Here is a 17813-nt window from a genome sequence, read left to right as displayed (position 1 = left end):
GAGTAGGGGAGATGGTCCCACCACAATAATCATTGTTCCCTACTGTCCCCCAGCACCCTCTTGTCCCACCTGGCACCCTCCGGTTGGAAGAATGAAACCACAGTTTACAAATTCCTCTTTATTGCAGACAGTTCAGGCACAGGTACATGGAAGAAGCTGTATTGCAGATTTTATACAGGGTGGTTTGAGGCAGCAAGTACCTACCTCTTCCCCACCCCTACTTCCCCAAATACACACCAGCCTAGAGATCATTCCCTGAAATCTCCTGAGCACCATCCAACCCTGTGCCCAGTGTCACCAGGCAAACTTTGGGATTTGAGGAGGTCCTTAGCCTCCACCCATAGTGGAAGAGGGGAAGGGTATCCTTTTACAGGTCAGATTTAGCTGTGGTATTCTTACCAATCCTAAAACCCCTAACGGCACTGACCCAAATCCTGGGTTTGGTTCTAGCCTATGGTTGCTACATTGCCACTCGGTTTATACCATCCAGAGGTCTGTGGGCTGAGGGGCCAGGTTCATACTGGGCAAGGCCTTTGTCCCCAAAACAGAGAAACAGAACTGCCCTAATAGCTAAGACTTCCTGGGATTTGAAGATAGCATGAAGTCTCTATGCTGAGGAAGGAAGTGAGAGAGGCCTGCAATGTCCTGCAGAGGTCTGAGTGTTGAGGATCCCTAAAGCATGAGTCTCTCACACTCAGATTGCCTCCTTCCACAGCTCCTGACCTATACTACAACCCAACTGGGCCTGGCTCTGTGGGCAGTGGAGGCTGGCTCTGCTGGGTACTGGCCTTTGTGTAATGATATCCAAAGCAGGTGGGATAGGAGCTGAGCTGCCTCTGCCTGGCTTGGTGTATGTGAGGCAACCTGGATATGATCCTGATCCTCCTGGGGATATAGCAGGCCTCTCCCTTTATATTGCTGAGACCTCAACCTGGAGGGCCTCTCCAGCTTCAACAGGATTCAGGATCATCTCTCCTGCTGCTAGAGCCCTGAACCTACCCAGAGCAGAAGTCACAGGAGGTATCAGAACTGACTGCACAGGCTTCAGTGCAAGAAGCTTCAGGCCAGAACTGAGCTCTCCCTGCCTGCTTTCCTAGGACCAGTTGCCCTGCGGGGTGGGAGGAACTGCCCTGCAGGGCTTCTGAGAGGCTAGCTGGGAGTGCTGCTTCAGCAATTTCTCCCTGCAACAGATATTCAGAGTTGGGGCAGAAGTGAGACATGAGAGACAATGGGTCAAGGTGGCTTTTGATGCCCAGCCAACTAGTAAACTAATTAAAACAATTTAAACTGTTAAGAAAATTTTTGTGGTTTTATTGTATCATGAGGCATTGAAACATCTGAACAAATCAACTTCTGGGCGGTGAGGCAGCTGCTTTCTCCTTCACGTCTTTGGGTTACTAGAGCAACTTGTCAGTAGATTAAAAAAAAAAAAAGGACAACCTTTTGCATTACTTAAGTCTTTCCAAGGCATGCGCTGGTACAACACAAACTTCTCCCGTCAGATGCAACTAGTCTAGCGTCCAAACATCATGCACAACACCTTGGTGGCAGCAGCGCACTGCGCCCACTCCCGCCGCAGCCCTGCTCATTTGTGCATGATATTTGGAGCATCTGGAGGAGTGGTAATAGTACTGGGAAGAGGAGGGAGGAGGAAACAGCGTGAGTGCCTGGCTGAGAGAAGGTCAGCCGAAGTTGTGCAGGGCGAGCCTGAACATGTCATTGGTGCAAACCCAAGCATCGTTGATGTTCTTTAATAGGAACATCTGGTGGAACCCCATGATGGGGTCTTCATCCGCCTGTGAGGAGAGGAGAGAAGAGGATTCAATAAGGGAATCAAGAAACAGTAAGAGAGTTCAGTAGTAGGGGAACAGAGCAAAACAATGTGGACTTTGGGATCAGGCCCTACTGTCCCGAACTCAAATCCCAGTATAGCCAAGGGGTACTTGTGCATATGAATTGATATAATGTACAAAGCAATGCCCTGGGCACATGAAGGCCAACAGTCAGCTACACCTACTGCTATGTGTGCTTAAACTACACAATAATTCACCCTTAGCTATAGCAAAGAGCAGAGGATGCATATGCCTCCAAGCACGTATCTCTGGGCACAAGTGATCACAATTCTGAAATGAATCCCATAGTATTTACTAAATAAGAACTGCAAACAATCTTGGAAACATAGGTTCACCATCCAATGATGTTTCCTGTCATGTAATAAACAGTATTTTCTTTTTTTTTCCAGACAGTTTCGCTGTTGTTACCCAGACTGGAGTGCAATGGCACGATCTCGGCTCACCGCAACCTCCGCCTCCTGGGTTCAAGCAATTCTCCTGCCTCAGCCTCCCAAGTAGCTGGGGCTACAGACGCACACCACCATACCCAGCTAATTTTTGTATTTTTAGTAGAGATGGGGTTTCACCTTGTTGACCAGGATGGTCTGGATCTCTTGACCTCATGATCCACCTGCCTCGTCTCCCAAAGTGCTGGGATTATAGGCGTGAGCCACCGTGCCCGGCCAGTATTCTCAATGAAAAAAAAAAAAAAAAAAAAAAAAGGCAAGAAACCTGAAGCTAAACTGCAGAAATCCAGAATGAAGCCTAGTTGAAACAGGCCTAGCTAACCAGCACTAACTCTAACATCACCTGCTTTCTGGGAGTTATCCTTAGAAAGGAAACAAATCAGTTGTTTCGGAGCTCCGATTTGGAGAGAATCACCAGAAAGAAACTGAAGCCAGGTGGAAAGAAGCAGTGCTTACTACCCCAGCCTGAGAAAGTAGGTGCTGAGCTCCCTATAGAGACCTCCTGAATTCTGTGACTGTTCAGACACAGGCTCTGAGCAGGACATCTTGGACAGGCAGGAGAAACTGAAACGAAAGTCCAGGCCAGAAGGCAGGTGTCTCTGCATCCACTGCAGAGGCCTACAGTACCACCTACACACCCATTCTGGACTCAGGAAGCCCTGCCCCAGCTAGCCTAGAGAGAGTGAGCATGTGACCATGTTATCATGAGATACAAGTCCAGGCCGAGGGGCAGCCAATTTGTCCTGCTTTTTTTTGGAAAGAAGGAGCTTGTTGAAAACAGAATCTGGCTTTAATATGCTGAAACACAACAGGTTTAGCTTGGAGAGTTCTTGGGGGATCTGAGAGACCACAGGAAGTCTTTGAGAATAACAGGATTTGAGAAGGGAAAAGGAAAATGCAAAGATAAACAGGAGTTCCAGGTCGGGCATGGTGGCTCACACCTATAATCCCAGCACTTCAGGAGGCCAAGGCACGTGGATCACCTGAGGTCAGAAGTTCAAGACCAGCCTGCCCAACACTGTGAAACCACCTCTACTAAAAATACAAAAAATTGGGGGGCGGGGGAAAAAGAAAAAAAATAAAAAATAAAAAATTAATAAAATAGAGAAAAAAATAAGTTTTTTTTTTTTTTTTGAGACGGAGTTTCGCTCGTTACCCAGGCTGGAGTGCAATGGCGCAACCTTGGCTCACCGCAACCTCCGCCTCCTGGGTTCAGGCAATTCTCCTGCCTCAGCCTCCTGAGTAGGTGGGATTACAGGCACATGCCACCATGCCCAGCTAATTTTTTTTGCATTTTTAGTAGAGACGGGGTTTCACCATGTTGACCAGGATGGTCTCGATCTCTTGACCTCATGATCCACCCACCTCAGCCTCCCAAAGTGCTGGGATTACAGGCTTGAGCCACCGCGCCCAGCGATTTTTTTTTTTTTTTTTTTGAGACAGTCTTGCTCTGTTGCCAGGAGCCAGGCTGGAGTACAGTGGCACAATCTCGGCTCACTGCAACCTCCGTCTCCCGGCTTCAAGCAATTCTCCTGCCTCAGCCTCCCGAGTAGCTGGGACTACAGGTGCACGCCACCACACCCGGCTAATTTTTTGTATTTAGCAGAGACAGGGTTTCACCATGTTGGCCAGGATGGTCTCGATCTCTTGACCTGGTGATCCACCTGCCTCGGCCTCCCAAAGTGCTGGGACTACAGGCTTGAGCCACCGCACCCGGCCAAAAAATAAGATTTTTAAAAAATAAAAAAATAAAACCAATTAGCCAGGTGTGGTGGCAAGCGCCTGTAACCCTAGCTACGCGGGAGGCTGAGGCAGGAGAATCACATGAACTTGGGAGGCGGAGGTTTCGGTGAGCTGAGATTGCACCATTGCACTCTAGCCTGGGCAACAAGAGCAAGACTCCATCTCAAAAAAAAAGAAAACTAGGAGTTCCAGGAATCTGCTTTGCTCAGCAGGTGAGGAGCCAGCAGCCAACCTGAGGAGTGGCAGCAAGGGCTGCAGTAGGGGACTGCCTCTCAGCATCCGGCTGGCCTGTCCACTTTGACCTTGGGGCAGAGTAGGAGCCTAGTGGATTGGTATCCCAGTCCCATCCTGCTCCTATACCTCTCTCTCCCTTTTCCAGATAACAGCTCTAGACCAATGTCTGCCAATAGGATGTTCTCCAATCACAAAAATGATCTATATGGCTAGTACAACTAAAGAAGTATGTTTTAATTTTATTTAGTCTTGATTAATGTAACTTAAAAATTGCAACCTACATGTGGCTAATGCCTAGTGTATTGAACTACGCAGCTCTAGACAGTCATTTTGTCTGGATATCCCTAGATAAACAGGTCACATCCACAGGTAAAGCAGGGGCACAAGGCTCTCCCTCTGCAGCAGCACCATTACCTTAAGCTGGCCCACAACCATGCTGATGATGCAGCTATCTGGCGTGGGCTGATGGTCCTGCGCCGTGATGCTGTGCTGGATTTTCTGGAATGGAAGGCTCTGCAAGACAGAGAGTAGGAGGTGGGACAACCAAGGCCAGGAATGGGAAAAGAGCCACCTGCACCCTGGCTTTTGCCCCTACTTACAGACAACTTCTCCACAATGGCAGCTTTCCCCTGGAACTGTTGTCCTTCCCACGTAAGGCATGACGCGTCAATCTGAAAAACGCACAGGAAACCCTGGGATTGGGCCCTAAGAGCACAAGTAACTCCAAGGCCCTGGAAAGACTACGAAAAGGGCCTTGCTTGGAGAAATGTGGCCACACTTCAGTTTGACTGTCTGTAAAGAGGGGAACTGAGTATAGTTGCCAAATTTATACTATCAGCCTCTTCAATTATACCCCATTGTCACATGGGTCTAAGCTCTGAAAGACTATTTAATAAAATATACTTCCTATTTGTATTTAAAAAGTTATATGGGGGTGGGCGTGGTGGCTCTTGCCTGTAATCCCAGCACTTTGGGAGGCTGAGGTGGGCAGATCACCGGGTCAGGAGATTGAGACTATCCTGGCCAACTTGGTGAAACCCCGTCTCTACTAAAAATACAAAAATTAGCCAGGTGTTGTGGCACAAGCCTGTAGTCCCAGCTACTCAGGAGGCTGAGGCAGAAGAATTGCTTGAACCGGGGAGGCATTGGTCGCAGTGAGCCGAGATCACGCCACTGCACTCCAGCCTAGGCAACAGAGTGAGACTCCGTCTCAAAAAAAAAAAAAAAAAGTCGTATGTATAGGCCCCAGGGGGGCTATATGTGGCCTGAGCTCAGCCATCCTGCTGTGTGGTCAGTGTTGGTCCCAAAAAAGTCATCAGAAATATGGCCAGGCATGGTGGCTCACGCCTGTAATCCCAGCACTTAGGGAGGCTGGGGCTGGGGGAATCACCTGAGGTCAGGAGTTCCATACCAGCCTGACCAACATGGTGAAACTTTGTCTCTAATAAAAATACAAAAATTAGGCAGGCATGATAGTGCATGCCTGTAATCCCAGCTACTCAGAAGGCTGAGGCAAGAGAATCACTTTAACCCAGGAGGTGGAGGTTGCAGTGAGCTGAGATTACGGCAATGCATTCCAGCCTGGGTGACAGAGCAAGACTGTCTCAAGAATAAATAAATACATAAATAAGAAAGACTAGCAGGGTGCGGTGGCTCACGCCTGTAATCTCAACACTTCAGGAGGCTGAGGCAGGCGGATCATGAGGTCAGAAGTTGAAGACTAGCCCGACCAACATGTTGAAACCCCATCTCTGCTAAAAAATACAAAAAAGCATGGTGGCATGCGCCTGTAATCCCAGCTACTCAGGAGGCTGAGGGAGGAGAATCACTCGAACCTGGGAGGTGGAAGTTGCAGTGAGCCAAGATCATGCCACTGCACTCCAGCCTGGGTGACAGAGCAAGACTCTGTCTCAAAAATAAATAAATAAATAAATAAATAAATAAATAAATAAATAAATAAATAAATAAAAGTAATCAGAAATAACTTGGAAAAATTTCACATTCATCACCCTCCAGGGCCCAAGCTGAGTTCCACTGTGGCCTTTCTAGCTAGCCTTCTGGATAACCATGGGGTCACGGAGAGATGGAGGCTAAAAAGGCCTCCCAAGGCCTAGTTTGGGACCCTCCCTACCATCAAGAAGCAAAATCTCACATGTAACCCACTAGCTTAGTTCCCCCTCAAATCTTCCCTTCCACAGCTTTCAAGGGCAGAACTCAAAAGGGCCTCCACTACTTACTAGCTGTGACATTAAGTAAGTTATTGCTGATTCTCAGTTTCCTAACTTTCAAAGGAGTAATGTGCTATTACGAAATAATAAATATAAATTGTTCTTTTTTTTTTTTGAGACTGAGTTTCGCTCTTGTTATCCAGGCTGGAGTGCAATGGCGTGATCTCAGCTCACCGCAACCTCCGCCTCCTGGGTTCAGGCAATTCTCCTGCCTCAGCCTCCTAAGTAGCTGGGACTACAGGTGCATGCCACCATGCCCAGCTAATTTTTGTATTTTTAGTAGAGACGGGGTTTCACCATGTTGACCAGGATGGTCTCGCTCTCTTGACCTCGTGATCCACCTGTCTCGGCCTCCCAAAGTGCTGGGATTTATAGGCGTGAGCCACCACACCCGGCCAATATAAATTGTTCTTTTAGGACTTGGTTAACTCTCTTCTGTGGCTCAGGCCTGCTTTAAGAGATAATGAGGCCAGGTGTGGTGGCTCATGCCTGTAATCAGAGCACTTTGGGAGGCCGAGGCAGGCAGATTGCTTGAGGTCAGGAGTTCCACATCAGCCTGAGCAACATGGTGAAACTCCAGCTCTACTAAAAATATAAAAATTAGCCGGTGTGGTGGTGTGCAACTGTAACCCCAGGTACTTGAAAGGCTGAGGCATGAGAATCACTTGGGAGAACCTGGGAGGTGGGAGCCAAAATCAGAAGAATGCACTCTAGCCTGGGTGACAGAGACAGACTTTGTCTCAAAAAAAAAAAAAAAAAAGAGAGAGAGAGAGAATGAGGCAGAAGTCCCAGGATCTCAGCTCAGATCACTTCAAGTTTTTAAAAACTCCAGGCTGGGTGCGGTGGCTCACACCTGTAATCCCAGCACTTTGGGAGACCAAGGCAGGCAGATCACCTGAGGTCAGGAGTTGGAGACCAGCCTGGCCAACATGGTGAAATGTCACCTCTAGTAAAAATACAAAAATTAGTCAGGCGTAGCCAGGTGTGGTGGCTCATGCCTGTAATCCCAGCTTTTAGAGGGATCTGTAATCCTACTTTGGGAGGTTGAGGCAGGCGAATCACCTGAGGTCAGGAATTCAAGACCAGCCTGGCCAACATGATGAAACCCTGTCTCTACTAAAAAATATAAAAATTAGCCAGGCGTGATAGTGTGTGCCAGATACTTGGAAGGCTGAGACAGGAGAATAACTTCAACCCAGGAGGCAGATGTTGCAGTCAGCCAAGCTTGTCCCACTGCACTCCAGCCTGGGTGACAGAGTAAGACTCTGTCTCAAAAAAAAAAAAAAAGAAGAAGAAAAAGAAAAAGTCAGGCATGATGGCAGCACCTGTAGTCTCAGCTACTCCTAAGGCTGAGGAGGCACAAGAATCACTTGAACCTGGGAGGCAGAAGTCGCAGTGAGCGAAGATCACCTCACTGCACTCCAGCCTAGATAACAGAATGAGACTCTGTCTCAAAAAAAAAAAAAAAAAAAATCTCTACTATGATGACAACAATCAAATAATATCTGTGCTGGAATTGGTCTTCCACTAATAAGATTCCTTTATTTTTTCCAAAATTTCTGAAGGGACCCTTACTTTTTGGAGACAGACACAGAAGACTGTGGACACTCAGCCCAATCAGGCTCTGAGACTGTGCCTAGATTACTCCTATCACTCCCATCCTGGGCTCACCTGCCTGATCAATCACATTTTTGCGACTGAATCTCTGGCAAGGTCAAGTACAATTTAGTTCTTGGTGTACATGAACATCATTAAAAGAGCAGCAAAATGCCTGCATAAAAGGTTTGTCAAAGGACATATCAGCCTCCCTGGGCTAACTCCATTTGTTTCCCACGAGCATTCAGGAGCTTTTGGATCCAAAAGGAAGCTGGACCCAGGCCTCCCAAAGAGCTCAGCTTTGCAATGAAGATGCTCATGGCTGCTGCCTCCAGAGGGCACCATAAGCCCTAAACTCTGCCTGTTGCTGCCCAATCCAAAACCACGTGCCATGACGAGCACTAGTCACATGGAATGGCAAGCCCAGAACACCCTGCCCAGTATAGCAGGATTCTCACTCTTGTGGCAGATGAAAGAAAGAAAAGCATATACCAGGTAGTTAGCTGGGCCAGTCCTCAGGCTCCTGTCCCATGGACAAAAGCTCAGATGGAGAGGTGTAGCCAGTCCAAATAGGGCTGCCAGAACTTGTGAACTGGACACGCTGGCCCAACATCCAAATTGATCCCCTGGGGTCCTATTCTGGCCCTAGAGCTGGAAACTTACGTAAATTGCGCCTAGTTGGGTTCTATCATTATCAAATAACTGGTAATAATGTTGAATGAAGCTGGATCCAATCTGCTCCCAAATTGGCTTGTCTCCCATTCTGGAGCGTCACCCGGCCTCACAGAGACCTGCAAGACCAATGAGACAGGGAGGGAAGCATTGGTACCACAAGAGTAGGAGGTGACCAGCCACTGACCCCCACCCCTTGCTGGCCTTCCTGGAGTCCTCTGCTGAGATATGTTCCTTCAGAGAACATGGAGAGGCCCTTGGGAACTGGTAGGACATCACTCTCAAGCCAGACCAGTGCCGAGAGCCCAGAGGTAGACCAGACCCGGCCTTTCCTTTGAGTTCTTGGTTAATGAGACATATAGGTGCCAGAGTTGTGGAGCACACAGGAGGGGTGCTGAGGGTGGGTCTACAACAAAGAAAGGACAGAGCAGGCCCTTCAAAGCCCAATACAGGGAGACACTTTATGGGAGGAAATAACTCCTCCATATCTTTCCATGTAATCCTCTCAACAACCTGCAAGGTCAGAGTTATTGCTTTTCTTCCCACTTTACAGCCCAGAACAACTGCTATCTGTGTGTGTGTACTGTTTTGTATTACAGCCCTCAGGTCCCCAACACTGTCCCAGGGCTATGCTGACAGATGGAGGAAGAACCAGTGAGGGGTGGGAGAAGATTCCCAAGGCCCCTCTTCTGACAAAAACAGCAAGTTACCCCCTTAGTCTCATGGGGACAGTTTACAGCCCAAAGGCCAGGTGATACCTGATCTGGCCCTTTCTAGGATATTTCTTCGTTGATGGGAGTGACTTCTACCCACTTCAGAGCTGGGATGTGAGTTCAAGGATCACAGGGAAAGCTGAGGGTTGTGGGAAGCAGAGATGGAGGCTGTGAGGGGGAAACGTGTCATCTCTTCACATCCTTCATCCCAGCATTGCTTTCACCCCAAGGAGCTCTCTCTGTTGGGTCTCTGAGAGGGAGGGTATATCCCCTCCCAACTAGGAGACCATGGCTGTAAGGATACTAGATGGAAAACTCAAACTCACCGTGCCCGGCCAGTCACCGCCCTTCTTAGGGCCTCAGCCACCTCTACTGTAAGATGGGGATGGCATCCTGACAGCATCAGTGATCGAGAAGCTTCTCTAAGGGAACGTGGTAAAGCCCCTCAGCTTGCCGGGCATGGTGGCTCAAGCCTGTAATCCCAGCACTTTGGGAGGCCGAGGCGGGTGGATCGCAAGGTCGAGATCGAGACCATCCTGGTCAACATGGTAAAACCCCGTCTCTACTAAAAATACAAAAAATTAGCTGGGCGTGGTGGCATGCACCTGTAGTCCCAGCTACTTGGGAGGCTGAGGCAGGAGAATTGCTTGAACCCAGGAGGCGGAGGTTGCGGTGAGCCGAGATCACGCCATCATACTCCAGCCTGAGTAACAAGAGTGAAACTCCATCTCAAAAAAAAAAAAAGCCCCTCAGCTCAACATGGTTAAGTGCTAGCTCACTGCAGTCCCTGTGACCTCACCCAAAGCTAGAGAAGCCAGTGGGGAAGAACTGGGTAGGGGAACAGTGACAAAGCAGCCAATCTCCCACCCTGTGACCAACACCAAGCCAATGAGGGACCAGGAAGCTAAGCCAGCTTTATTTTAGGTCCCCTAGGAGGTAGTGGCACTAAAAATAGAAGATCGGTTCTGGGATGACTAAGAAACGTCCAGGAAAATCTAAAGCAAGCAGAGGAGAAAGCTTAGATCCAGTCACGCCTGCCACACAGGAACACAAGGTGTGTCCCAGTTCATACTCTGCCAAGAAACAAATCAACAAGTGGGGAAAGCACAGGACCATCATCTAGTCTTAGCTGTGGTCTTGATCACACTTCCAAAGGGTCAGACTCTGGCTGTACCCACATACAAACTTAAAGAGTACCTAAGGCAGAGCACAGCTCCCGCCCCTGGCATTTCTGCCGCTTCCACCTCGGTACTCGCTATGTTTAGTCATTCAATGTGCCCTGACCCTGCTGCAGCTTCCAAGATGCCATACCCAGTGCCTAAGAGCTCTGAGGGTAGGGGAAAAGCTGGAGGAATGGGTAAGGGCCATGTTTCCTTCTACCCTTGACTCACAGCAAAGTTGGGCAGTCCTCAGAAAGCATATGCCAACGAGAAGAGACAGCACCAGCAAATGTTTCGGGGCATGAAAAGGGTCTCGTTCTGTCCCCCAAGTTGGGGTGCAGTGGCGCCATCTCAGCTCCCTGTAGCCTGGACCTCCAGGACTCAAGCAATCCTCCCACTTCCACCTCCCAAGGAGCTGGGACTCCAGACAAGCACCACCACGCCTGGCTACTTTTTGTATTTTCTGTAGAGACCAGGCTTCGCCATATTGCACAGGCTGGTCTTAAACTCCTGAACTCAAGTGATCCACAGCTTGGCCTCCCAAAGTGTTGGGATAACAGGCATGTGTCACTATGCCCAGCTTGTGAGAACTTGCTGATACAAAAACTCCTTGACTGAAGTGGTGGTAGAGGCAAAAGGGGTGGAGGGATAAAGAAAGGAAAGGACCAATTGGCCTGGTAGAGCAGGGCAGAGTGGAGAGAGTAATCTCTCTGAGGAATAGGACAGATCAGGGGCTCCCGGAAAATGAGAAGTAACCTTCAAAACTAAGTGGATTGAGGCCTGCTTCACCATCTTGTGTTTATTTCCAAGTAGTGATCACAACAGCCACATGGTCAGACTCACTGTCATCCGGTGATGTCAATGGATCTTGCCCTACGTTCATCCATTACATCAATGCTGACACTGGGTCCTCTGATCAAGGCCCATCTCTTCTTTCTGCTAACTCTGCATCCCTGAGCTCAAAACCACAAAGCTGACCATACTCCTCCCGTACAACACCCTTGCTTTTGGCTTAAAGGTCAAACCCCTAAGCTTCACAAGTGACCATCCACACTCATCCCCATCTCCCTAGCCATTCTCTCCTACCTCCGTCTAGCTACACATACAGACATACCAGAATCTGCTGAGAGCCTGCTCACCATGTTTTTTTGTTTGTTTGTTTTTCCTTTGAGACAGTTCCCCTCTTGTTGCCCAAGCTGGAGTGCAATGGCACGATCTCGGCTTACTGCAACCTCCACCTCCGGGGTTCAACCAATTCTCCTGCCTCAGCCTCCTGAGTTGCTGGGATTATAGCCAGGAAATTAGTCCTGGCTCATTTTTTCTATCATTAGTAGAAACGGGGTTTCACCATGTTAACAAGGCTGGTCTCGAACTCCTGACCTCAGGTGATCCACCTGCCTCAGCCTCCCAAAGTATTGGGATTACAGGCGTGAACCACCATGCCTGGCCCTCATGCCCAGCCCTCACAGTGTTTCGTGCACAGGCAAGTTCCCTCCTGCAATCTCCACACTTCCCACAGTCTGCTCAGTCAATTCTGCTCTTCATCCAAGTCACCACTGAGACTCCACCTAGTTGGGAACTCCTTCTCAGATTCAAATTTTGACCCCCCACCCACAGGTGCAAACTCCTACCAACACACCCAGGCACTACTCCTCTACCTGAGAGCACTGTGGTTCTGGGCTGTGAGGGTTCTGGTGTGGTTTTTGCCACACACACACCCCCCGAAACCCTGTCTCCCAGCACAGAACATGGCACAACAAACAAGAACTTACAGTTTCTGATTGCAAACCTCCCACAAAGCTTTCAGGTAATGGATAGGAGGCAGCACTCTTGAGTCCAAAAAAAAAAAAACAAGCAAGAGTGCATAGCCCCTCTCCCATCTCCATGCAACATGGGACAGGGGTCCAGGACCGACTGTGAGGATGTTCCCCAGAATAGCCAGCAAGTCCTGATCTGTCTAAACATTTACTGTGCAAGTAACAGGCTGGAAAGAAACAAAAAAGCATGGGCTCAGAGGCAGCCTCACATTAGATGGGGAACTGACCATCATGACAGCTTCTCCTACAGCTCTTGTGAGAGGACCACTGACCACCCCATCTCCTGCTTCACCCCAATAGTCCACAGGCTGACTGAGGCCAGGCTCCTTGAAAAGCAGAAAAGACTCTGATGATCTCTTACCCACTGAACACCAGCCTTCACTGATACCTTGGTCTCTGTGAGTGCAAAGACCCTCTAAGAATGTCTCAGCAACTGTGGCCCTCTCCCAACACATTTGCACAGAGACAGAGATGTCACAGCCTTGGGAATAATTTTCAGTTGTTGAGCCATAGATCCCAGCATAAAACTTCTAACCCAGGCGATCCCATTAGACAAGAGGAAAACTCCATTTTATACTCCAATTTTAACTGTGGACACTTCGTTTTCGTTTTTTTTTTTTTTTTTTTAATTTTTTTGAGATGGAGTTTCACTCTGGTCACCCAGGCTGGAGTGCAATGGCGTGATCTTAGCTCACTGCAATCTCTGCCTCCGGGTAGCTGGGATTACAGGCATTGGCTACCGTGCCTGGCTGACTTTTGCACTTTTAGTAGAGACATGGTTTCACCATGTTGGCCAGGCTAGTCTTGAACTCCTGACCTCAGGTGATCTACTTGCCTCGGCCTCCCAAAGCACTTACATTACAGGCGTGAGCCACTGCGCTCAGCCACGTCATTTTCACTAATGCATATTAGGCACAGAAATGTGCAAAGAGGCCAGGCACAGTGTAATCCCTGCACTTTGGGAGGCTGAGGCGGGCAGATCCCGAGGTCAAGAGATCAAAACCATCCTGGACATGGTGAAACCACATTTCTACTAAAAATACAAAAATTAGCTGGCCGTGTTGGTGCACGCCTGTAGTTCCCAGCTGCTGAGGCAGGAGAATCGCTTGAACCCAGGAGGTGAAGGTTGCAGTGAGCTGGGATTGTGCCACTGCACTCCAGCCTAGCAACAAGAGCGAGACTCCGTCTCAAAAAAAAAAAAAAAAAAAAAAAAGAAATGTGCAAAGAGCTTATGTGCACTTGTTTGTAATCACACTCTGTGAGTCAATCCCCAAGTTAGAGATGACCAAAAGGAGATTCAGTGAAGTTAGCCAACTCCAACTCGCTCTAGGTCAGCAGCTCATAGATAGTGGAATTGAACTGACCACATTTGGAGGTCTCTCCAGAGTCAGGACTCCTAGTGACAACTTGGGCCTGGAGACAAAAAGAAACAGACCACATCAGTGAGAGCACTGCTCTGAGCTTGGCTATCTTAGAGAAGGGCAAGCCAGTCGTAAACCAGGCTTCCACCTCCAAACAAAGGCCTCAGGCAGAAGAGTTCCACATCAAATCCAGAGTCCATACCACAGGAGTTTTCATGGAGGATTATGTCAGTTTTGTCAAACCTTCAAAGTCACCACCCTGTTCTACCATCTCAGCAAAGCAGACAGAGATCCTAGCCTAGCTAGACTTGAAGGAGAAGAGTGATAGGGAAGACAATGTCACTCCTTCCAGACAGGCACACAGAAAGATTCTTAAATGTCTGAAGACTCACTGCTGAGGCCCACAGGGAATGCCAGCAGATTTGCATGGCCTGCAGTGAGGGGCCTGAAATTGGTGAGTCGTGGCTATCTCCACACATGCTATCAGCAAGGCCAAAAACACAGTCCTGAAGCACAGCCTGAAAAGGACTCCTCCAACCGGGAGACTGACAGCCAGTCTTGCTTAAACCCCTCAGGACCAAACCCCTCAGGCATGGTAGCTCACATCTGTAATCTCAGCACTTTGGGAGGCCCAAACAGAAGGATCAGTTGAGTCCAGGAGTTCCAGACCAGCCTCAGCAACACGGTCCCATATCCAAAAAAATTTTTAAAATTAGCCAGGCATTGGTCAGGCACAGTGGCTCATGCCTGTAATCCAGCACTTTGGGAGGCCGAGGCAGGTGGATCACGAGGTCAAGAGATCGAGACCATCCATGGTGAAACCCTGTCTCTACTAAAAATACAAAAAATTAGGGGGGCATGGTGGCAATCACCTGTAATCCCAGCTACTCGGGAGGCTGGGCAGGAGAACTGCTTGAACAAGGGAGGCAGAGGTTGCGGTGAGCCAAGATCACACCACTGCACTCCAGCCTGGGCGACAGGGCAAGACTCCGTCTCAAAAAAAAAAGATAGATGGCTGGGCGGGGTGGCTCACGCCTATAATCCCAGCACTTTGGGAGGCTGAGATGGGTGGATCACGAGGTCAAGAGATCGAGACCATCCATGGTAAAACCCTGTCTCTACTAAAAATACAAAAATTAGCTGGGCATGGTGGCGCACGCCTGTAGTCCCAGCTACTCGGGAAGCTGAGGCAGGAGAACTGCTTGAACCCAGGAGACGGAGGTTGTGGTGAGCCAAGATCGTGTCATTGCACTCGAGCCTGGGTAACAAGAGCAAAACTCTGTCTCAAAAAAAAAAAAAAAAAAAAAAAGAAAAGAGTGACAGAACAAGACTCTGCCTCAGAACAAACAGGCTGGGCATGGTAGCTCATGCCTGTAATCCCAGAACTTTGGGAGGCTGAAGCAGGTGAATCACCTAAGATCAGGAGTTCAAGACCAGACTGGCCAACATGGGTGAAACCCTGCCTCTACTAAAAATAAAATAAATAAGTCGGCCTCGGTGGTGTACACCTGTAATCCTAGCTATCCGTGAGGCTGAGTCAGGAGCATTGCTTGAACCCGAGAGACGGAGTTTGCAGTGAGCCAAGAATGCCCCACTGTACTCCAGCCTGGGCAACAGAGTGAGACTCTGTGTTTTTTTTAAAAAAAAAAAAAAAAAAGGGCCAGGTATGGTGGCTCACGCCTATAATCCAAGAACTTTGGAGGCCTAGACGGGCAGATCATCTGAGGTCGGGAGTTCAAGACTAGCCTGACCAACATGGTGAAACCCCGTCTTTAAAAAAAAAAAAACCAGGTGCAGTGGTTCATGCCTGTAACCCCAAAACTTTGGGAGGCCAAGGTGGGATGAATCACCTGAGGTCAGGAGTTCAAGACCAGCCTGGGCAACATGATGAAACCCCATCTCTACTAAAAATACAAAAATCAGCTGGGTGTGGTGCCATGTGCCTGTAATCCCAGCTACTCAGGAGGCTGAGGCAGGAGAATTGCTTGAACCCAAGAGACGGAGGTTGTAGTGAGCGAAACATCCCACTGTACTCTAGCCTGGGCCCCAGGGACTCTATTAAAAAAACAAAACAGGCCGGGTACGGTGGCTCACACCTATAATCCCAGCACTTTGGGAGGCTGAGGCAGGTGGATCACAAAGTCAAGAGATCGAGACCATCCTGGTCAACATGGTGAAACCCCGTCTCTACTAAAAATACAAAAATTAGCTGGGCACGGTGGCGCACGCCTGTAGTCCCAGCTACTCAGGAGGCTGAGGCAGGAGAATTGCTTGAACCCAGGAGGCGGAGGTTGCGGTGAGCCAAGATCGTGCCATTGCACTCCAGCCTGGGTAACAAGAGCGAAACTCCGTCTCAAATAAACAAAACAAAAACAAACAAAGAAAACAACCCTTGGATCCAGAGCATAAAGTGTCTTGCGGGTGTGGTGGCTCATGCCTGTAATCATGACTGTAATCCCTTGGACAGTCTGGGAGTCCAAGGCAGGAGAACTGCTTAAGCCCAGGAGTTTGAGACCAGCCTGGGCAACATAGTAAGACCTAATATCTACAGGAAAAAAAAAAAAAGCTGGACATAGTGGCATGTGCCTGTAGCCCCAGCTACTCAGGAGGCTGAGGTGGAAAGATGGCTTGAGCCAAGGAGATGAGACCTTGCACACAAAAAAAGTGTCCTTAGGGCAGAGCAGCAAGCAACCAGACAGAAAGACACTGCCAGGTGCCTGTCTTTCAGGAAAAACTGCCCCCACTGATTTTATGGTCTGAGGAGTGATGCTATGTATTCTGTCCCATGGCCCTTCAATGACTTCATGGCACCTGGAACAGTCTCAACCACTTATCCTGTCTTCAAGGCCCTAGGTGACCTGGCCCTCCTAGTTGTCCAGCCTCATCTCTTGCCACTCCCTCCCCTCCTCTGCAGTCACACCAGGCACTTTGCTCTATCTGGAACATGCTGAGTCTGTACTCACCGCAGGGCTTTGAAACTGTTGCTCCTTCTATCTGGACCACTCTACTCCCTAGACCTTCATGTGTCACATATGTGCCAGCTCGAATATAATCTCATCCACACCTCTCCTGACCACTTGGTCTAAAGTAGCTGTCTAGTGGCTGGGTACAGTGGCTCACGCCTGTAATCCCAGCACTTTGGGAAGCTGAACGGGAGAATCACTTGAGGTCAGGACTTCGAGACCAGCCTGGCCAACATGGCAAAACCCCGTCTCTACTAAAAATACAAAAATAGTCAGCAGTGGTGGCGCATGCCTATAATCCCAGCTACTAGGCAGGCTGAGGTGGTAGAATCACTTGAACCTGGGAGGCAGAGATTGTAGTGAGCCAAGATCATGCTACGGCACTCCAGCCTGGGTAACCAAGCAAGACTCTGTCTCAATCAAAACATAACTAAGGCCGGGCACCTATAATCCCAGCACTTTGGGAGGCCGAGGCGGGTGGATCACGAGGTCAAGAGATGGAGACCATCCAGATCAACAAGGTGAGACCCCGTCTCTACTAAAAATACAAAAATTAGCTGGGCGTGGTGGTGCGCGCCTGTAGTCGCAGCTACTCGAGAGGGTGAGGCAGGAGGATTGCTTGAACCCAGGAGGTGGAGGTTGCGGTGCCAAGATCGGGCCATTGCACTCCAGCCTGGGTAACAACAGGGAAACTCCGTCTCAAAAAAAAAAAAAACCATAAATAAAGTAGCTATTGAGTTACCCATTTTGCCTCCTGTATTGTTTTCTTAGCACTTATCATTGCACAACATTTTCACATTTTTGTATCTGTTTATGGTCTGTCTCCCTGACCTAGCACCCCTAGTTATCCCTGTTCCCATGGTACCCGGTCCAGCTCTCAATACCTATTTGTTGACTAAGTGCATGAGTGTGTCAGAGCCTGGGCTGAGAGGCCAGCCCTTCTTCTCTGAAGGAGTGAGTTCTAGGCAAACTCCACTCAAGTGGCCTAGTGACCCACTTCCCCTCCACCCACATCTCCTGTCCAAGC

At 49.0% G+C, this 17813-nt stretch overlaps 1 protein-coding gene across 5 annotated transcripts in view; it reads right to left on the bottom strand.

Moving 5' to 3' along the window:
* Positions 1-103: 103 nt before the first annotated feature.
* NUTF2 (nuclear transport factor 2) overlaps positions 104-17813 on the bottom strand; it is a 27102-nt gene continuing 9392 nt past the window's right edge. For 3 of the 5 annotated variants that reach the window (XM_078357491.1, XM_078357493.1, XM_002761094.7), the window contains 4 exons: positions 8764-8891; positions 4876-4947; positions 4691-4789; positions 104-1796 (listed from right to left, as the gene is read on the bottom strand). In XM_078357491.1, the coding sequence (XP_078213617.1) occupies positions 1683-1796; positions 4691-4789; positions 4876-4947; positions 8764-8862 (384 nt within the window). In that variant the 5' untranslated portion in view covers positions 8863-8891 and the 3' untranslated portion in view covers positions 104-1682. Of the gene's footprint in view, positions 1797-4690; positions 4790-4875; positions 4948-8763; positions 8892-13826; positions 13876-17813 lie in introns of all 5 variants that reach the window. The other 2 variants (XM_078357492.1, XM_054248844.2) reach the window with 2 other exon arrangements.

This window comes from Callithrix jacchus, chromosome 20 (genome assembly GCF_049354715.1).
Source record: "Callithrix jacchus isolate 240 chromosome 20, calJac240_pri, whole genome shotgun sequence".
Taxonomy (NCBI): Eukaryota; Metazoa; Chordata; class Mammalia; order Primates; family Cebidae; genus Callithrix; species Callithrix jacchus.
The sequence above is the reverse complement of the archived record's forward strand: the minus strand, read 5'-3'. Positions and strand labels throughout refer to the sequence as shown.